The sequence below is a fragment of the Macrotis lagotis genome, chromosome X (genome assembly GCF_037893015.1).
Source record: "Macrotis lagotis isolate mMagLag1 chromosome X, bilby.v1.9.chrom.fasta, whole genome shotgun sequence".
Taxonomy (NCBI): domain Eukaryota; kingdom Metazoa; phylum Chordata; class Mammalia; order Peramelemorphia; family Peramelidae; genus Macrotis; species Macrotis lagotis.
Genome location: NC_133666.1, coordinates 645,527,910 through 645,550,313, shown reverse-complemented (window position 1 = coordinate 645,550,313; position 22,404 = coordinate 645,527,910). Strand labels below are relative to the sequence as shown.

The window sequence follows — 22,404 nt, the reverse complement described above, 5'->3', positions numbered from 1 at the left end:
CATATATATATGTGTATATATATATATATATACATATATATATATATGCTTCTTCTTTTCCTTTTCCCTTCCCCCTCCTTCTTCCTCCTATGTGCTAAGCACTGTATGAGGTGCCGGAAGTACAATGTATTATGAACATACATATTTTATATATTTATATATACAACACTTACACACACACACACACACACACACACTCCAACCCTACTTGAGTAGTTTATATTCTCCTGGCGGAAGCAGTGACCAAGTAGACACGCTTACAATGACTGAGCCCAGGGCTAAACACAGTTGGTGGCAAGGGGAAAATGATGTGTCTCCCAAACAGACTGAATGAGTTAAAAAGGTGTTGGATTTGTAGTTAAAAAATCTGGGTTCAGATCCTAGCTCCATCATTTACTACCATCACTTAATCTCTCTGGGCCTCAGTTTCTCTGCTTATAAAATTGAGAAGTTGAACTCAATCACCTCTAAGTTTCCCTCCAGTTAAAAAATCTATGAACCCATGATCTTCAAATTAATTCTAAAACCATTTGTTGGATGTCTATTATGTGCAAAGTATTGTTCTGGGGCTGCCTTCAAGGAGCATACATTCTGCTGGACCTTGATTTTTCACCTGCTTTCAGAAGATTGAGAAGAAATTTCTGGGATTCAGAGGACCAACAAATCTGGTCCATTTCTTCTCTCTAAGCCCAACTTGACCTGAGGTCCTAGGCTGAGTGTTCTCTGAGAGATGCTCCCAAACAATAAAGCTTTCCATGTGTGGCTACTGCACCCCAGAATGGGAGAAAGATTGGTTCTAAGACTAGAGGCCATAGTTTTTCTGCCCAGAGTTTGAGGGAAAAAATAATGAACTTGCCTGGAGAGAGATTGTAGAACATTAGTATTGGGAAAGCCCTTAGAACACAGGTTGTCAGAGCTGGGAGGGTCCTTAGAACCCAGGATGTCAGAGCTAGGAGGGTCATTAGAACACAGGAGATCAGAATTGGGAGGGTCTTTACAACACAGAATTTCAGAGCTGGGAAGTTTGTTGTTATCTTCAGAGAAGAAAACTGAAGTCCTTGCCATAGTGAATTTTTTTAGGAAAGATAAACCACATGGTAACATAAGGGCCACAAGGCAATCCTTGGGGGAAGAGCCCAGGCCTGGGAGCTAAACAACCTGGATTCATTTCCTTACTCTGCCACTTAGTATCCATGTGGACTTGAACGAGTCACAGAGGCTCAGCTTTCCCCTCTGTGAAATGGGCATGATAACAATTACACAATGTGCCTCCCGGAGGAATTGGTGATAATCCAATGAAATAATGTATTAAAATCACAATCTTGAAAGACCAAAGGAAAGCCAAGAAAGGCAAAAAAATGAATACTGGCGGTGTGGGGGGGGGTGTCCAAAGGAAGGAGAATTAGGAATTAGTTCGATTGAGAGTCAGGATCCCCAGATGCTAATCCTTGCTCTGTTCCCTCGCTGTGTGATTTAGGAGAAGGATATTCGCTTCTCTGGATCCCTGTTTCCCCATCTACAGAATAAAGAGCTTGGACTAGATGGTCTCCTAGCACTTCCCCACCTCACAGCCCCTCTCTCATTTTGCTGCTATGGAGAGAAATATAAATATTATTTTTTCTGTCCTAGTCTAAGAGGAACCATCACCCATTTCTCTCCTCTCAAATTCACCCTTCCTCTTCAGGAGGGTCTTGACGGAGAGCAGAAGGCATAGAAACCCTGACTTGTCCCTTCCCCTGCAAGGCCAGCCTGCAGCCATCCACCTGCCCCAGGAGGCCACCCACACTAGGGACCCATTCATGAAAAGAAGTAATAGGCTATTCCCAGAAACTCCTCCTGTCTCTGACTGGGCTGTGTGACCCTGAGGGGATACCCTGGCCTCTCTGACTGGAGGTATGGAGGGTAGCAAAGACTCAGGAAGTAGTGTAAGGGGTGTGAGGGGGCAGGGGAAAGAATTGGATTGCCAAGCAAGATTCAAGAATATAGGAGGGGTGTTTTGGAGACAGTGGTGCTCTTTAGTCTGGCCTGAGCTCTGGAGAGGGAGACACTTGGGGGGGGGGGTTTCCATTCTCCGCATTCCCCCTTCAGTCCCTAGCACATCTCCTTCCCACAAGGCAAGGGCCTTCGACTTAGAATCCAAAGACAGAGGAAGCAGCTCCCTGGCAACGGTCACCATGGGGACAAGGGCTCCCTTGCCAATTGGCTGGGGAAGTGCCAGGGCCAGGGATGAAGGAGCAGGGAGGGGTGGATTAGAGAGGCAATGAAGAACCAGGCCTCCTGGGGGACAGACTCTCCCACGACTGGTGCCAGGCTCTGGTGCCAGGCTTTGGTGCCAGCCTCTGGCCTAGGGGCCCAGATGTCCATTTCAGATCCACCCTAACACCAAGGCCTAGTGAAGCCTCCCCTTTGTCGCAGCCTTGTTTTCCTCCCCACCCCCAAAGCTCTCAAGGTGGTAGGAGCTAAAAGCATCAGAAAAGGCCAGATAATTCTTTGCGAAAGCATACATACACTGCACTCCAATCCTCAATCCAGGCCTGAAAAATGCCCCCCCTTTCCCCCCTAAAACCCTCTTTCTATTCTCCTTGCATTTTCCCCTTAAAATTCTCCCCAAGCCCAATTCTCTGAAACCTTTCCTCGTCTTTCCCAAACCACTCACCCGAAGCCCCTCAACATTCTGGCCTTGAAGCCTGGTCAAGTCCCCCTCACATTCTATGTCAACCCAACCCCCAAACTAAGTCCTTCCTTCCCCACCAGATGTCTGGGCACAGGACCCCGCCCTCTCTCTGTGGGACTCTCTGCAGCGCCCCCCTCCAGGAAGACTCCCCCAATCTGTACTCCTTGTCAGGCCTGAAGGACATCGGTTACCCCCATCAGAGGTGCCCCTGTACTCCAGCCCTGTTCTCCCATAGCACCAACCACTCCCCACCCCTCCTCTCCCTGTCTCCCTCCCCCATCACATTTCCCTGGTCCTCCATCTCCATCTTCCTCCCCCACCATCCTCTAATCCTTCTGCCCCCATTCCCTTGGCGACCAATTCTCTCTCCCCTGCAGCTTGGCTCAGGCCTTGCCCTTCTCCTTACGTCTCCCCTTCCCCAGTCCCGCAGGGCAGGGGAAAAATCCAGCCCCACTCCCCCAGCCTCAAGCTCACACCCCGAGCCTTGGCAGTTCCTACCTCGTCCCCGAAAAAGGTGGAATGGAGGAAGGAGAGAAACCACAGCAGCCCCATGGAGACCGCATCCTCCGGTGCCTGCCGTGCCCACCCGCCTGCCCGGCCGCCCAGGCGCTCCGCCTCCCCCGCCGCCACTGCAGCCTCTTCCAGTGCAGCCGTGCCTACGCAGGGGCGCCAGAGGGCAGGAGAGAGAGAGAGCAACCAAGCCCCGGAGTGGGCAGGGCAGGGCCAAGCCCAGAAGAAGCCCTCTCTACCTGCCCCCCCCAGGCATCAGCCTGAGCCTGAGCCTGAGGACTGGGCTGCTGCTCTCCTGCTCTCACTCATCCTACCCCTCATCTGTTGGGTTGTCTGTCTCTGGCTGTTCTCAACCTGTCTTCCTCCACTATTCAACCGCCCTGTGCTACATCTTCCCAACCTTGCTTCTGTCTGTGTGTCTGTCTTCCCCTCACTGTCCTGCCCTGCTCCTCTGTGTTGTCTGTCTCTCCTATTCTCTCTTTGCTTTGTTCATCTTCCTCTCCCTCCCTTTCCATCTGACTGTTTTTCCATCCTGCTGCTTTTGCCGTGTCTTCTGATTGCCCCTCTCCTAGACCCTTCTTCCATTCATCTCCCTGGTCCACTCAGAAGCCTTCTGTCCATCCATTCATCAGCTCCCCCACCCCCAGTATCAATCTGTCCTTTTTCTCCCATGAATAATTCTCCTGTCTTCCCTATAGTAGAACTGAGCAAACCCAATTCAGGCTCATGGACTAAGAGATCATAAGTTAAGAAAACAAGGGTAAGACCCTTAATATCATGGCTACAAGGATCCAAAAGTACCTTGCGCCTCTTGGGCCTAGTCACTATCTGTTCTGTCCATTTGTGTTCTCCCTTTCTTCTGAGTGTGGGGAAACAGACACACTAGGAAGAAAGGAATAAGATCAGGCCATAGGCATCAAATAGGAAGAGACTCAGAGAAGCCTCTCCCCATCTAACACCTGCTCTGGATGGAGGCTCAGGCTCTGGATGGGAAGACAAGGGAATAAGGGAGACAGGTAAGCTTCCAAAATCTCCTGGCCCAATGTCTTCTCCAGTAGAGATAAGCCCAGAATCTCAGAGGTAGAAAGGGGTCATCTTGTCCACCGTGTCCTGGAGGAGAAATTCCCATTACTTGCTACCCCTACCCCCCCCACCATGCCCCCCTGCAGTGGTTACCCAGCCCGCACTTGACCAGGGAATAGGTAGCCGCTACATCCCAAGGCCATTTGTCCCGCTGGGGATGGCATTCTTGTAAGAAAGTTCTTAATACTGAGTCAGAATTGAACTTTTCCTACTTTCTTGGGTCAAGTAAAACACCCGCAAGGTCCCTCAGAAATACCGGAATACAGTATCATGACATCTCCTCCATCTCGCCTCTCTTCTCATCTCCAGGCCATATCAGCCTCCCACTCACTCAGTCTCCAAGTACTTATTATGGGAGATACTATGTGGGGTATTAGTGATACAAAGGCAAAAATGAAACAGTCCCTGCCCCCAAGGGGTGTCTATTTGAATTATCAGGGGACAGCATGCATATATGAAATAAGAATGATAATAGTTTGTATTATATAGGGTTTTAAAGTTTACAAATACATATGAGATAGTGGGTAGGAGGGTGAGGAAGCACCCACATACGGAGAGACGCATGTGAAAGATGATCCTTGAGCTGATGTTGGAGGAAACCAGGGAGGAAACTAGGGTAGCCAGGAGGTATGGTAGATAGGATGAAGTTACGAGACTTTGACCACTAGTGCATAGAGTGCTGGGCTTCGAGTCAGGCAGACTCATCATGAATTCAAATCTGGGCTCAGGTACCAGATGCGTGACCCTAGACAAGTCACTTCCATCCTTGCCTCAGTTTCCTCATCTGTCAAATGAGTTGGAGAAGGAAATGGCAAAACCACTCCAATATCTTTGCCTAGAAAACCCCAAATGGGATCAGGAAAAGTCAACTTTAAATGACTGAACAGCAAAATAAAGGAGGCAGAAATGAGAAAGGAGTACATTCCAGGCATAAGAACAGTCCAAATGTGTGGAGCTGGAGGATTGGCTGTGAGGAATATGAGGAAGACTAATTTTGCTAGACCACAGAATTTATGAAAGAGAACAATATATAGTAAGCTGAGGAAGCTTGGATGGAGTTAACTTGTGAAAGGCTTCAAATACCAGAGGGCTTTTGTTTTTGATACTAGAGGAAATAGGGAGCCACTGGAGTTTATTGAGCAGGAGACTGACATCATCAGACCTGTACTTAGGACAATAATTTTGACAACTCTGTGAAGACTGATGGGAGAGAAGAGATACTTTTGAGATAGGGAAAGCAATTAGGAGGCAAAAGTGATGAGGACTTAACTAGGGTGGCTTTGGGAGTGGAGTAAAAGGATGAACATGAAAATTGCAGGAATAGAACCAAAAAGACAACAAATGATTGGAATGGGAAAGGAGCTGGGGGACAATGAAAATGGATCATGGCTCAAAGATTGCAAACTGAGCCACAGGAAGGATAATAATACCCTGAATGGAAATAGGGAAGTTCAGAAGACAGATGGATTTGGACGTGGAGGGTACTGGGGAAGGGGAGAGATAAGTTCTATTTTGAACATGCTGAATTTGTGATCTTTATAGGATATCCAGTTTGAAATACCTAATAGTCAACCAGTGATATAGGACTAGTGTTCAGGAGAAAGACTAGGGCTGGACATATGGATCTGGGAATCATTTACTTAGCAATAACAACTTCCCTTTGTTGTCCTCTGTTACAGAGATCTGTCACCACAAAATGCACCCAAACCTGAAGTTTTCCAACTCTCAAACTGCCAAATGAATATATATATGAATATATATACACATATGCATAAATACTTATATATAAAACAGATTACAACTGTATATATTACCTAACTCTCTGTGTGTATATATGCATAGATATTTCCTTCTTGATACAGAAAGGAGTTTGCAAGTGACTACATTGTTATGAGATTGGAGGAAAGTCTCTTACCCTCTACAAGGCATGATTATGTTTAGAGAAGGAAGGTGGCAGGTGTGGAACCTCAGTTCCAAAATTAATGACTACCTCACCTCCAAGATAATCAGTTCTATTCAATAACCATTTATTAAGCATTTGCTAGGTTCTAGGGATACAAATACAGAAATGATACAGGGTATAGTCAAAAGAATTTCAAAAGGGAGAGACTGGCATTAATTAGGGGGAAGAAAGGTCTCCTTTGGAAGCTGAGACCTAAATTATGCTATGAAGAAAGCTGGGGATTCTATTAGTCAAGAGTAAGAGAGAGAATATTACAGGCTGGAGTACAGCCTGTGTAGACGATAATGCTATTTAATAAATTGAAGGAATCCTCTTTCTTGATAATAGTTACTCATATAACTGTATTAAATCCTCTCATCTGTTAGGATTAAATAAATATAAAATTTAATTCAATAGATTCAATAAAACATCTTTTAAGGACCTATGATGTTTGTCCTTCATTTCTCAAAGAAGACATGAGGGAGGTGAATTGGATTTGAGTGAGGGGGATGCTGTGCTAAGTCACCAGTCTCACTTTTTCCTACAGAGCCAACAATGTGTGGACAACTGGAGATGGTCCTGGATGCAAGGCAATAAGAGTTAAGTGACTTACCCAAGATCACACAGCCAGTAATATCAAATGTCTGAAGCCAGATTCGAATTCCCATCCTCCTGACTCCAAGGCCATTTCTCTATCCACTGGCACTGTGCTAAGTGATGAGGATACAAAAAGGAGGCAAAAGACTCTGTCTTCAGATAGCTTATAATCTAATCTAAAATAAATGAAAAAACAATTTATTAACAATCAATTCAATAATAATATTACTTATGATATTTTAGCTGAGAATGATTACAACTAAAACCACCTTAAACTCTCACTGCATTGGCAGATGACTCCATTTTTGAGAACTCAGTCCCACATCAATTACTCAAGTTACCAATCAAAGTCTCTTCTCCAGAATTATCTTCAAAATCTAAAGTTAACAGTAGCTCCCTCAAGAAAGGACTCTCCATTTTCTTCCTCTCTCTGTATCCTCCAGTTTCTCTTCAGTTAGACAGGAAAGGTGGGCTCATCTTCTCTCAGGCAATTATAGATGGGGAGCATCTTTAAGATAGTTAGGTGATTTGCTCAAGGTCATCCAGGAAGTAAACTCCTTCCTGTCCAAAGCTCCTCAAGGGCACAGCTATCTCACTTTTATACATGTATTCTCAGCATTTAACCAATCCATAGTAAACACTTAATAAAGTTATTTATTCATTTATCATTTATCATTCATTTATCACTGTATTGATATGTTGGTTAGTTTTGCTGAATTGACTTCCCCCCTTCTTTCTTTCTTTCTTTTATCTTTGTTACAGGAGATAGAGCTAGGAAAGTTAAAGGCATAAACCAAGAAGAAAAGATTCATTCCATATTATCTATTAGCAAAACTTCAAGAAAATCACCTATTTACCCCAAACTTTACTGGAATCCCTAAAAGAAATGAAGCAGTATTTTTTTAAAAAATTAATATTCATAACTTAATTGTAAATGGTTTAAATAATACAATAAAATGAAACAATGACAAAATTGTTTTTAAAAAAGATCCACATAATTTACTACTTACAAGAAAAATACTTTAAAAAGAACAGACATACACATAATAAAAATATAGGTCTGAAGCAAAATTTACTATTCATTTGATTACTCTAAAAGAACAGGAATAATCTTCTGATCAATAAAAGTAAAAACAAAATTTCACAACATAGAGAAAAAACAAACTACATGATGATGAAAGGATCCATAGATAATGAACCTCCTAATCTTGTGTTCTTAATGTTTTAGCATCTAACTTATAAAGGGAATATTAATTGAATTACAAGATGTAGACAGTAATACAATTATAAGAGGAAGCTTCAGTATCTCAGTTTAAAAAAAAATCTAACAGAAGCCTAAACAAAAGGGAAAATAAAGAATTGAACTATGGTGGAGAAAAAAGGAATAATTTTTTGGGGGAAAATGATCATCTAAATGAAATGAGTGGGACAGCTAGGTAGCGCAGCAGTCAACAAACAAGTCGCTTAACCTGAAATGAAATGAGAGCTCTAGAGTAAAGAATTGAAAGAAGAGAAAAGAAATTAACACTGGAGGTACAAAACCTTACTTATGACCTTAAGACCCCAGTAGGAATCCAAGACTTTTAGGAATGAATTACTCAGCTGCTCTAAACCCTGGCAGTAAGTTTCCCACATGTCTGCTCTTCTTGGTATTAGTGAAACAAGGATATAAAATACATTTCCCTGCAAAGGTTGGGTTCACAGCCTTTAAAAGGATCAATCATTGATCTGGGATTTGACTTCCCTTCTAATTCTGGTCTCAGGGACTTAGGAAAACCCCAGACCTAAACAGAAGTTCTTATGGTCCCCGGATTTTTGTAGGCTGCCCTTCTTATGTGCACCTGCAGCTTCTCTGTCCTTCCTGCTTGTCTCCAGAATCAGCTCTGGTCCCAAAACATCATAGTCTCAAAAAAGGAGACCTGAACCAGACCTTCTCTGTCTGTCATCTTGCCTGTTCCTTCCCTCTATGTCCTTATAACCCCTGTCTCTCCTTGGGTTTGAGCTCCCAAAGGCCAAGAACTGCAATATTCCTTCTCAGACTCTTCCAATTAGCATCTGATCTTAGCTACTCTTTTTTTTTTTAGTTTTTTTGCAAGGCAATGGGGTTAAGTGCCCTGCCCAAGGTTACACAGGTAATTATTAAGTGTCTGAGGCCGCATTTGAACTCAGGTACTCCTGATTCCAGGGCCAGTGTTCTATCCACTGTGCCACCTAGTCATCCCATGATCTTGGCTACTCTCTAACTTCATAAGGAAACCATTTGATGATCAACTATGATGGACTTTTTCATTTCCAGTAGCACAATAATCAAAGACAATTCTAAAAGACTTGTAATGGGGGCGGCTAGGTGGCTCAGTGGATAGAGCACTGGCCCTGGAGTCAGGAGTACCTGAGTTCAAATCCGGCCTCAGACAATAATCACCTATCTGTGTGGCCTTGGGCAGGCCACTTAACCCCATTGCCTTGCAAAAAAAACCAAAAAAACCTAAAAGACTTGTAATGGAAAATACCATCCATATCCAGAGAGGGAATTGTGAAGTTTAAATGCAGATCAAAGTCTACTATTCTCAATTTTTAAGAATTATCTTCTGTATTATTTTTTTCTCTAATGTTTTTCCCACTTCAATTTGATTCTTCTTTCACAACGTGATTAATATGTATTTATGTTTAACATGGTTATACTGTATAACCTAGGTTAGATTGCTTTTTGTCAGGGGAATTTGGGGTTATTCAAAAGTTCAATGGGCAGTCCTGGAAAGTGCTGAGTTCTCCATCACTAGAAGGCTTCAAGAAGAATATAAATGGATAGCTTCCCTTATTATATTGTAAAAGGGATTCCTGTTCAGGAAATGATTAGATTTTGGAGTCAATTCTTCCTCTAAGATGATGTGAGTCTTTCAAAATTTTTAAAAATGAATGTTAACAGGGTAGCAAGGTGGCACAGTGAATACAGCACAGGCTGATAACTGTGACCTCAGTTACTTACTAGTTTGTATGACCCTGGGTAAATCATTTAATTCTGATAGCCTCCCAAAAAATGAATGCAAAAAAATTTTTAAATGTAATTGGGAAATATGTAATGAAATAAACAAAGATATATTAACAAATAAAAATTATGTTAGTCCTTGATTCTATCATGGATTCCATATAGATCCATATACACCCAGGTTATGTGAACCCAGGTACTCCTGACTCCAAGGCCAGTGCTCTATCCACTGCACCACCTAGCCACCCAACACCCAGGTTATTTGACAGGAAGATCTGGAGTAGTACAGTCATGGTTATCAGACTCTCTGAACATCCCTATTATTGTAAAGGGCACTGCCATCCTTCAGTCTCATAGGCTTGCAACCTCAGGGCCAACCTCAGCTTTTCATTTTCATTCACCTCCCCCCATCCCATTGGTTGACAAATCCTGTTGATTCTACTTTTATGACATCCAATGCATCCTCTTCTCTCCTCTGACACTGCCACCACTTTGGGTCAGGTCCTCCTCACCTTACACCTGGATCATTAAAAAACCTGCTGGTGGGGCTGTCAACCTCAAGCTCTCGCCACTCTATTTCTACTCAGTTGTCAAGTGATCTACCAAAAAGATCTGATCATGTTACTCCTCTATTAAACTCCAGTGGTAAATATAAAATCACATTCTTAGTTTTTCAAGTTCTACTCAACCTGGTTCCTTCCTATCTTTCCAGTCTTTACTCTCATCCATATACTCTATGATCCATTGCCTTTCTTGCTGATCCTCATATATGAACTCATTGATTGTCCCCTATGACTGGAATTCTCTCCCTTTTCATCTTCTAATCTCCACATCTGAAAGATGTCTTCCCAGGTAGCTCCCTCCCCTGTGCCCATCCTCTTAAGATAATAAGGGCAGGGATTCATTTTTTGTTTTTTCTTTATTATCTCCAATATTTATCACAGTATATACAGCAGGCACTAAAAATAAATGTTATTGATGACATCTTAGGATCATCCAAGACAAGTGTGGAATGTCAGGTCACCTAGAGACTGACCACTTTTACTAATGAATTCCATGGCCCACCCTAGCATCTCATCAAACAAAGAAAAACATAAATTGGCCCTAGATGCTGGTTAGGACCCTTCCACTTTCCATGAGGCTGGCAGAGGCAGACCAGTAAAATCTGCACTGGAATCACAGAAGTTCAGATTCCAAAATCACCTCTGAAGTCATCTCCTGCCACTTGGATCAGGAAGGACATCACTGCTATAGCAGGCCAGATGAAAGGTCATCTAGGCACTGACTGAAGACCTCTGGGGAGAGGGAATTCACCCTCCTCCCCAACCAGCCCCTCATTTGTTCTCTTGGCCAGCTCTATGGGTAAGGAAAATTTGCTTTAGGAGGGAAAGGTGGGGCTGGGAAGAGTTCCCTCCATCCCACCCAACTCCAATGAGAAGAGAACAGACCAAAGGCCAAGGTCAGAGATAACCAGGACAGTACAGAAAGTTACAAGCTAAATTTGGTGAATATTTTAAAAGAAAAGCAAGCTAGACATAGCAGACCTTTCCATTTTTGTGCTGAATTCTATCCTAATGTTCTAGAGTATATATGGAAATGCTCTTCTTTGATGTTTGGGGAAATACATATTTAAATAAATAAAATAAAATAAATTTTATATATATATTTTATATATATATAAACCAGAAAGTTTCTGCCAATATCAGACCCAAATCCTCCACCATTACCACCCATTATTCATGATTTTGACCTTAGGAGTCAAATAGGCCAATTCTAATATGCCTTGCTGAGACAGCCTTTCCTTCATATATTTGAAGGCAGGTATGTTACCCAACTGAGTCTTCTCCAGTTCCCTCATAAGATTTTGATGGAATAAGAATGTGAGGCAGCCCCTGATGCAGTAGAGAAAGTGCCTAGAGGGAAGAGAATGGAAATGATCATTCCTTCCATGCTTTAAAAATAAATAAATAAGAAGTAGAAATGGAGGCAGCTAAATTTTGTAGAGGATAGAGAAGTGGACTTGGCATCAGGAAGACTTGAGTTCAAATGCTGCCTAAGATACTTACTAGACTGTGTGACCTTGAAAAAGTTGTTTAATCTCTGCTTACCTCAGTTTCTTCATCTGTAAAATGGGGATAATAACAGCTTCCTTTCCCCAGGCTTGTTATGAGGATCAAATGAGAGAATATTTGTGAAGCACTTTGCAAATCTAAAAATACTAAAGAAATGTGAACTGTGTGATTATCCTGGGCTTGAGGCCCTTTGGCGTCCTGCACATCCTTCTCTGGACACTCTCCAGCTTATCAGTGTACTTGCTAAACTGTGGCGCCCAAAGCTGAATGTAATACCCCAGGTGTGGCTTAACCAGGGCAGACAGAACACAATGGGACTATCACTCTTGAAAGTCCTGCTCCTCTTCAGACTGCCCAAGTTTGCCTTACCTATTTACCTATACCATAGTCATACTATTATAGACTTTTGGTGGGCTTGCAGCCCACTAAGACCCCAAATCTTTTTCAGATTAACTGCTCTTACTTGCCTCCCCCATCTTGTATTTATAAAGTCTATTTTTGAATGCAAATAATATCTTTGAAACTAAACTATCTTTTTTTTCTCCTAATGACCTCCAATTATTTGCGTATCCTGCTTTATCCTGCCTTGCCCAGGTTGATCTAACATAGCATTGGGTTTGATTCCCCAGAAATGGTTAGTCAAGTCTTAACCTTGACCAGGGAGATGATGATGATGGGAGTCTAGCCAAATGTCTTCCTTTGGGACTGTGAATAGATTAGTGCATTTGTACTGTGCTGGCTCATGCTTCTCACTGGATACAAACACACTCTGACATTCACCTCTCCCGTGAACCAGAGCCAATGGTCCTGGGCGGCTCCCTGAAATTTCCTGGGTGTTGATGTCCTCCGTACAAGGGCCCAGGGGGGCCCCTTCAGTACAAATGAAACACGTGGTTTTGAATGTACCTGTAGCCTAATATCCTACTGCAGGCGATGAGGGGTGAACCAGGCAGGTGAAGAACATATTGCCCTAGCCAAGGGAAGATATAAAAAAATAGAATAAAAAGAGCTAGCATGTCTGCAGTGCTTTAAGATGCGCAAAGAACTTCCCAATATTATCTCATTTAATCCTATAACAACCCTCAGAATTAGGTGCAGCTAGGTAGCCCGGTGGACAGCGTATCAGGGCTAGAGTCAGGAAGACTCATCTCCCTGAGTTTAAATCTGGCTTCAAACACTTACTACTGGAGAAGGAAATGACAAACTGCTCCAGTATCTCTGCCAAGAAAACCCCATAAACTGGTGTGCTCTGGTCCACAGAGTCAGAAAAAGTTGGACACAAATGAACAACAAATCTGCTGGGCATTGTCCTAAGCACTAGGAATAAGAATGCATGCAAATAGGACTGCTGGGTGGCATAGTGAATAGAGCACCAGCCCTGGAGTCAGGAGGATCTGAGTTCAAATTTAGTCTCAGACACTTAATAATTCCCTAGCTGTGTGACTTTGGGCAAGCCACTTAACCCTATTGCCTTGCCAAAAGAAAAAGAGAATGCATGCAAAGAAGATAAAACTAATGATGGGGTATGGGGAAACTACATAGAAAGAAAGATGGAAAGGGGGAGGTACCCCTAGAGGGTCATGATGGGGAGACTGTAGGCTGCAGTGTGAGTAGTTCTAAACCTGAAGCCTTCATCTCTAGAGACTTCTCTCCCTCCCAGGGTTCACCTGCATCTTAATGGACCAGACACCAGACTTGGGTATGGGAGAGGGAGCCTTACTTATCTCCAGGCAGCCTTAGAGGTCCCTGCATGATGGATTCCTCCATCAGTCTCCAGACTGATGTCTGGATGGCATACCTCTTAGCTCTAATGTGGCTGCCACCTCGGTCCCTTATATATCAAGGCCTTTAAGTCATTGGTTTTCACAGTAGCTCTTTCCTCCGATGGCATCCTGTAAGGGCTATTCTATCGACTCAGGCTGCTGTCAATCTAGAGGAGAATGAGGCTAGAGGAGAGATGGAGGGCGGTGGGTAGAAAGAGGCTGAGAGTCCAAAGCAGGGGTGGGGTATTCCATGTAGTCCCAGTGCGGACCCAACCCTATACATATCCTTAGGCCGAGAATTTTTCCTGAATGGGTGGGTTTGAGCTAGGTGGGACAATTCCCCTCTCTGGGAATATACTCTTGGCGCTGGAAAGGCTGAGGACAAAGGTGTTATACAGAGAAAAGAGCCCAGGATCCAAGGAAGAAGAGAAATCTGAATTCAAGGCTTGGTTGTGCTCTGGAAAAGCTTCTTAGGACTCTGGGCAACAACAGGACTGAACCAAATGATTTCTGAGGTCCCTTCTAGCTGACAGTCATGATCCCGAAGGACAATTGACAATCCCTGGGATCCAGCCAGGGACTGGCAGGCATGGATGTACAGTGCCATCTGCTGGTCAGAGTGACCCCTACTCCCTATCTCACGCCTCAGTTGGACTTTTTAATACTTTCAAAGCTCCTTTCACCCATCTTTATCTCCCCATTATAAGTATGGGAGAAACTGAAGCCTGAAAAGAGGAAATGACTTTTCCAAGATCATGCAGCAGGTGTGGGACAGGCCCCGGATTCACTGACTCTCAGAATCATTGGGCATTACTCATTTCCTAGAAACACCCTATCCTGAAGAGTGGAATGAAAGAATAGATCACTAAGGTGGGAAAGGACCTTAGGTCAAAGAATATAAAATGTCAGCGTTGAGGTCGAGGGGAGCCTACAATGCAAACTATTTTTAAAATATGTTTTTATTTTATTCAATATTTTCCAATTATAGGTTCAAAAATATTAATTTTTTTTAATTTTGCATTCCAAATTCATTCCCTTCCCACCTTTTGAGAAGGCAAGCAATTTGATATTGATTATACATAACAAGTCATGTGAAACATATTTCCATATTGGTCCTTAAATCTAGGCCATTAGACCTGGCCAGGGCCTTAGGACACAAGATGTTAGCTGGAAAGGAACCTTCATAGAACCTTGAACCTTGGCCTGGAAGGCCAGGATGGGAGTGGGGATGATGAATCAAAACAAAATTTTACAGTAAAAGTTTTTAAGACCTGCCAAAGCTTGAAGATCCATGTACCTCCTCAGTATTCCCCTTCCTGTCTAGGCACCTCCCCATCAGCCTCTCATTCTGAGCTAGGGCTTCTCAGGCATCTGTACCCACCCATCTGTCTAAGACATGGCAGTCCAGAAAGGCCTCAGCTGTCATGTATATCCTGACCAGGGCAGAAGTCGATAGAACTTTCCCCGTCTCACAGCAGAGCACTAATTTCTCCATCAGCTTGATGATGCTCCCTAGGCCAGGAGTCAAGAAGAACTAATTTCAAATCCAACTTCAGACATCTCCCAGATATGCAACTATAGGGAAGTCACTCAGCTTCCTTGCCTCAACTTTCCTGATTGTAAAATGGGAATCATAATCACATTTCCCCCTTGTTAATAAGGATCAAATGAAGCAGTATGGGATGCTTACTAAGTGTTTATTAATTGGTATTGACCTTTCTTTTTTACACCAGAAGGGAATGAAGGGGACAAGGGAGAGGTCAAAGAACTGGGAGTTTTTGGAGGGCACCAGGGAAAGGTTCATAAGGCAAAGTAGCACCAGAGATGATGACTCTCAGCTTCCTTCCAGCCCTACAGCTGTGATGCTAGGAATCCCAATTCTATTCTATCCTAGAGGCTGGGGCGGCTAGGTGGTGCAGTGGATAGAGCACCGGTCCTGGAGTCAGGAGGACCTGAGTTCAAATTCGGCCTCAGACACTTAATAATTACCTGTGTGGCCTTGGGCAAACCACTTAACCCCATTGCCTTGCAAAACAAAAAACAAAACAAAAAAGAGATCATTATCCTAGAGGCCAAGGAAAGCCCTTGATGATTTTTGAGGAGGGGAATGACATGTCCAGGACTAATTTTTTTTTGCATTTTAATATATTTTTATTTATTTTGCTAAATATTTCCATTATATTTTAATTAACATTCATTTTAAATATTTTTGAGTATCAAATTCTGTCTCTCCCACCTACCCTTTGAGATATAGATTGTATATATGAAGTTATGCAAAACATCTCCAAGACAATTTCTTCAGATTATACTGATAATCATGAAAGATATTGGAGAGGAGATACTGAGGACAAATATACCCTAGCAGGCTGTTCTAAATAGTTCAGGCCAGAGGTGAGGAAAATCTGAACTAGGGATTGGACACGTGAGTGGAAAGAAAGAACCAGAAGTGTGTCAGAGGAAGGAGAGGGAAAAGGTAGAGATGACTCTAAGGTCCCAACACTGGGGGATCAGGCAGACCCTTTCATAAACCAAAAGGACAGGTTGATTGTACATGATCTGTACCCTGAAGGGGCAGGACAGTGTCCAGGACAGTGTCTCTAGGAAACACACACACGTGCACACACACACACACACACACACACACACACACACACACACACACACACTCTGGGGCTATGTGCAGGAAGATATCAAGGAAGGCTTCTATAGGAAGTAACCTTTGAAGAGCATCTTACATAGCAAGGAAGGAGGGAGGCACAAGGGCATGGCCCACACTGGGGCAAGGGGAGGAGTCCAGTCTGGAAACTCAGCTGAGCAGATTTAAGGCTGGAAAGCCAGAATGAAGGCAGGCTGGAAATTCACCTGTAGTCATTAGGGAACCATGGAAAGTATTTTGAACATAAGAAGGGGGGCAGCTGGGGTGGATAGAGCACCAGCCCCAGAGTCAAATTTGTGTTCAAATTTGGCCTCATACGCTTAATACTTACTTAGCTGTGTGACCTTGGGCAAATCATTTAACCCCTTGTAAAAACAAAAATAAACCAAAAAACATGACAGAGAGGACTTTTGTCTGAACAGTGACAGGAATCCAGGAGGAAGAATTCATGAGGGAATATGAACCCAGAGTGAGATCAAATAATTTTCTAGATAAATTTAAAAAAGATAATCCATAAAGGAGGGATCCTGAATGGGAGTTTAGAGTCAACATGGTTTGATGGAAAAAGACAAAACAAACACACTGGAGTCAGAAGATCTTAGTTCAAATCCCTGTTCTGCCATTGACTAGTTTTGTGATTTCAGGAAAGTTACTCAACCTCCCTGGGCCTCAGCCTAGCCTATCAATAATAAGGAATTGGAACTAGATGTGATTCTATGAGTGAAGAGAAGAAAGGTAACAGGCCTCCCTCCTGAAACCAGGGCCTCACCTAAAGGTGAGGATGTTAGATGCCTCTTCTTTTCTAAGGAACAAGTAGAATTAAGATTTAGAATCAGAAATTGGAGTTGGCTTTCCACTTGGCATGGAAATTTGTGTGGTGAAAGATGCAAGGCAATGGGGTTAAGTGGCTTGTCCAAGGCCACACAACTAGGTAATTATTAAGTGTCTGAGGTCAAATTTGAACTCAGGTCCTCCTGACTCCAGGGTTGGTGCTCTATCCACTGTGCCACCTAGCTGCCCCTGTGGCTCCCTCCCTCCAATGGAGCCCCCACCCATGGTTCTCCAAAAGTGGTTGACTGGTGGTGTCTCAGAGCAGAACCAGAGCAAGATTCTAATGGATCCTACTCCCATCGAGCCAGCATAGGGCCAAGGCAGTGTCAAACCTACCTCTGAGCAGAGATCCACACCCCCATCCTCAACCTGCTCCTCAGCCAAGGCATAGTACTCTTCTCTATTTTGTAAGCAAGCATCTCTACTATGAGATTATTTCCAGAATAAGTAAACAGACTCAAACTAGGCCCAATTAGCTACATATAGATTAGGTTCAACCTCAGATCACAAAAGCCCTCTCTAGCTTTGCCATCCTTCAACCTCTACAATTTTGCCTCTCCAGGAACTGGCTAAACTGCTTCTCCTACACTGGTATTCCCTAACAGAACTGTGAACAATACTCCACCGAGGGACCCATTTGTTTTACATTTCACATATCTGGGAGCTTTGGCAGCAGTGTATAGGAGCAGACTGGTAGCTCCCAAACTCATATACCACCAGGCCCTTCCTTGAAGACCAGAGTGTAAATAAATCAATTACTGAGATTTAAAATGCATGTGCTTGGGGGAATTTTAGCTCAAAGACAAGTATGAAAATCATCATTCATCCAAATGACAATTGGTTCAGATAACTATATTTGGAGCCCAGGAAGATCCAAGTTCAAATCTGATTTATTATTAGAAGAAGAGTCAACTCACCTCTCTGAACTTCAGTTTACTTATCTGTAAAATGGAGATAATAATGCCTAAATCACCTATGCCAGATAGCTGTGATCAAATGAGATTTTATAGATAGATAGATAGATATAGATATAGATATATAATTTGCAAACATTAAAACATGAATATAAATGATTATAAGCATTAATAACTTACTGTAATTAATCAATATGCATATGTTTTCAGTGCTCACTATGGGCCAGTCAACCAAAAATTGCCTGTAACCCTCATTCCTACCCCAACCAAAGTGAAGCAGACACAGCAAGGAGGTGAACAGAAATAAGGACCATGAGAGGGATAAAAGACACCCCATGAAGAGTCACCGGGACAGGAGAAGAGGTTGTAGTTCCAAAGCTTCTAAGAATTTCTGGGAAGACTGGGCAGAACAGAAGGATGGCTACCTTTTGAAGGGTCCTTGAGTATTCTCTCTAGGCTAGGCTGAAGCTCCAGGTTAGGCAGAAACAGCCAGGACCTCTGTTCCTCTGAGCCCCTTGTTGAAATGAGAATGTTAAAGGAGACTCCTATCCTACAAGACAGGGTTGGAAGCCCCGTCTCTGCAGATCTGTCTCCCTATAAGCACCCACTGAGCTCCTCTGCTAGTCAGAAATACAGAGAAGAGTAGACTAAGCCACACAAGCAACTATAAGGGTAAGTACTAGAAAACCCCAAACCAAGTCTCTGCTCCTCACTTTGTATACGGTGTTCTTAAAACTGCAGATGGCATTTGTCAAACCAACTTTTCCCAGGCCGGTTCTGAGAAGAGTGCTTTGTTCTCCCGTATCTCTTTCAATCTAGCTTTTTAAATACTTGTTTCTTCTCTGTGAAGGCAAGTTCAATGGGGCACAGGAGAGCATAAGAAAACATTGGGTATCTTTTTCAAGGACTGAGGACTCAGTGTGCGTGTCTGTGGGTGGCGGGTTGGTGGGGGGGAACGATCCACTGGTACAGACACGGACGCTAATGGTCAGCTCAATTCTGGTCTGGGATTCAAGAGACTGACCTTGCCAAGTCTGGTTGGGGCAGACTTCTTTTCATTCTAGGCAAAATCTGGTCTCAGAATTGCCCTTGCAATCAAATATGCATTTGGGAGTCTACTCTGGGCAGGTTTTGGCTATACTAAGAGCTCTCGTTTACCTACTACTGGAGGAAACCAACATGCACAGAAGTAAATCTAAAGAGAATACCTATGGGGTGTGCACAAAATAAATTTTGGAAGTCGGGGCAGAGAGCTTTGGGAAGATCAGAAAGAGCATCCCCATGAAAGATGTGACACCTAAGCTGTGCTTGAGGAACAAGTTAGGAATCCTACCAGGTGAAGGGAAGGAAAGGAAGGGGTGGAGAGCAGAAAGAGACAGAGATCAGAGAAGGGATGCCCAGGGCAGGATCCAGTAAGTAGGCCATCATGGCTGCTGGCTGTGTAGCATTCTGAATACTTGTTCCCCAGATTCTTTCTCCAGCTACTTCTCTCTGAGGTTCATTTTAACCATATTTATTAACCAATCCTGATCTGGGAGCTGTTATCTGCTGCCCCGGAACACTGTTTCTCCTTTCCCAGAGTTCAGTGTCTACCTTACAGTGGCTCTAGCTCAACTCCCATCTTCACAAGAAGGAACTTATATACCAGTTGTTCCTTTCAACACCCTTCCCTCTTACAACTTGGTGCAGTAGTATCACACTCAAATAGAAATGAGCCCTGTGAGTCACTACAAATTAACATTATCTGTGTCATTCTGCATTTTTATTTCATTAAAAAGTTCTTGATTACATTTTGATCTTGTTCAGGTTACCCTTGGGAGCTCTGCTAGGTGCCTGCGTGACACCTTGTTTCTACAGGTCTTTGGTTAGTCAGAGACAGCCTCATTCATCCTTGTTCTTGCCATTATCCCCACAAATGCTCTACATCCATGACCATGAGCTCTGAAATTTCCTTTATGGAATCACAATCTCCTATCACTTCATCTCTCCCTAGGCCTTATTCTTCATAACTGTCTTCCTTATCTTCCCCTGGACAATCTCTCCACCCTTATACTCTACCAGGCCATTTCTGCTATCTAGTCCTACTCTGGCTATTGACTTCTTTTCCCAATTGTGACCCTATAGAAAACCAGCTCAACCCTATACTTGCCCTCTCCTCAGGAATCCCTTGTTCCTTCTCAAACTCCAAGTCTGGATTATTTCTACCATCCATGTCCACACAGGCTACTGAGTGGAGGTGAATAGAACTGGCTTGATCCCACTATCCACCATCAGCTATCCCAATCCTTCTCAGGCCTTCCCCTTATCACCACCTTTCTCTCAACATTCATACCATCAAGGACTCTCACTAAACCCTCCCTCTTTGCTACCCCAGTCTCTCGACATCAATCATTCCCTCCTTTCCTCTGGTATCCCATATTCTCCTTGCCAGCTAATACCTCCAAATGCACCCAGGATTCACTTCTACCTATTTTCTCCAACGACTTGCCTCCACAATTGTTTCTTCTTTCTGATCTTCAGTCTACCTATCTATGGTTTCCTTTTTGGTCTTTAATCTACCTATGGTTTCCTTTCTTGCTATTTATAAACAGTCTTCCTCATTCTTTAAAAATCCCACTAGAATTACGTTATATGAATGTGATGGAATACTATTTTTCAGTGAGAAATCATGAGCTGGAGAATGGAGCCAAGACGGTGGTGTGAAGGCAGGATTTCCCAGAGCCTTGCTTCCAAGAAACTCCTCAGACCTTAAAATTATGACTTACTAAAGAAAGACCCAGTGAGGCAATTCTCCAGCCCAAGATGACTTGGAAGATCCATGGGAAGGCTCTGTTCCACCAGGGTTGGAGGGGGTGGCAGTGCAGTCAGGATCATGCCAGTGGGAACAAACAAGCTCCAGCCTTCCAGGAACAACCCACAGGGCACCTGGGTCCCTGGGGGCACCTGAGCGTGTGGCAGCAGAAGCGGTATACAGACTTCCCAACTCAGGGATCACCAAACACAATTTGGAAGATCAGTGGGAAACCTGTGCCAGAGAGAGTGGGGAGCCCAGGCCAGTGTGGCCCTCAGCGTAGCCATGGTTGTCAAGGCAGCCCCTGCCTGGGAAATGAAAGTAGCACTGCAGCCACCTAGCAGGGAGCCGCCCCACAGGTGCTTCCAGAGCACTCAGTCCACAGAAGGTAAGGGGGTGGGGGGGACACTGTCGAGCTCTCTCCTTTGTCCCTGGGACAGGACTTTTGTTCTTTATCTTCATTCAGACACTGGTCACAGACTGGGGCCCCCATTGCCATAGAGCAGGGACCCTCCTCACAGTTTCAGGGCTGAAGGGAGTGCTTGTGGTCATCCACAGACCAGAGCACGGGTAGGAGAGCAGTCAGAACCTCTCATTAGACTGTGAAGGAATGGAGGTCCTTGCAGAGGTGTCACAATAACACTCAAAAGCTTGGGAAGCACCTCAAAACCAGGCCATAGACTAGGGAAATGAGTAAACAGAAAAAAAGGAACCTGACCATACTTTGGTCCATGGAGGATAAAAACACACACTCAGAAGATGACAAAGTCCAAGCTTCTGTATCCAAAGCCTCCAAGAAAAATAGGAGTTGAGCTCAGTCTATAGAAGAGCTCAAAAAAGATTTTGAAAATTAAGTAAGGGAGGTAGAGGAAAAATTGGGAAGAGGAATGAGAGTGAAGCAGGAAAAACATGAAAACCAAGCCAGCAGCTTAATCAAGGAGATACAAAAAATATCAAAGGAAATAATATTTTAAAAACCAGGTTAGGTCAAATGGAAAAAGCAGTCCAAAAAGTTAATGAAAAGAATGCCTTAAAAAAAACAGAATTGGCCAGATGGAAAAGGAGTTAATAAAGCTCTCTGAAGAAAACAACTCCTTCAAATGTAGAATGGAGCTAAGGGAAGCTGATGACATTGTGAAGAATCAAGAAAATAAAACAAAACTAAAAGGATGAAAAACTAGAAGAAAATATGAAATATCTTATTAGAAATACAACTGCCATGGAAAATAGATCCAGGAAAGATAATTTAAAACTTATTGGGGGGCGGCTAGGTGGCGCAGTGGATAAAGCACCAGCTACCTGGGTTCAAATCCCATCTCAGACACTTAATAATTACCTAGCTGTGTGGCCTTGGGCAAGCCACTTAACCCCATTGCCTTACCAAAAAAAAAAAAAAGAAATTGAGGTAATCCACTAATCTCCTCCTGAAAGAGATCCCCCCAAAATAACTCTCAGTGAAATTCCAGAATTCCCAAGTCAAAGAAAAAATATTAGCAGACAGAAACAATTCAAATATCATGGAGGAACAATCAGGATTACACAGGACTTAGCAGCATCCACATTAAGGGCTTGTAGGGCTTTGAAT

General features: G+C 43.4%; 1 protein-coding gene across 1 annotated transcript in view; it reads right to left on the bottom strand.

Annotated features, from left to right (window-relative positions):
* The window catches only part of APC2 (APC regulator of WNT signaling pathway 2), a 47,534-nt gene extending 44,253 nt beyond the window's left edge, over nucleotides 1–3,281 (bottom strand). The window contains exon 1 of the mRNA XM_074204576.1: nucleotides 3,173–3,281. Coding sequence (XP_074060677.1) covers nucleotides 3,173–3,226 — 54 coding nt within the window. The 5' untranslated portion in view covers nucleotides 3,227–3,281. The remainder of the gene's footprint in view (nucleotides 1–3,172) is intronic.
* Between the last annotated feature and the right edge of the window lie 19,123 nt (nucleotides 3,282–22,404).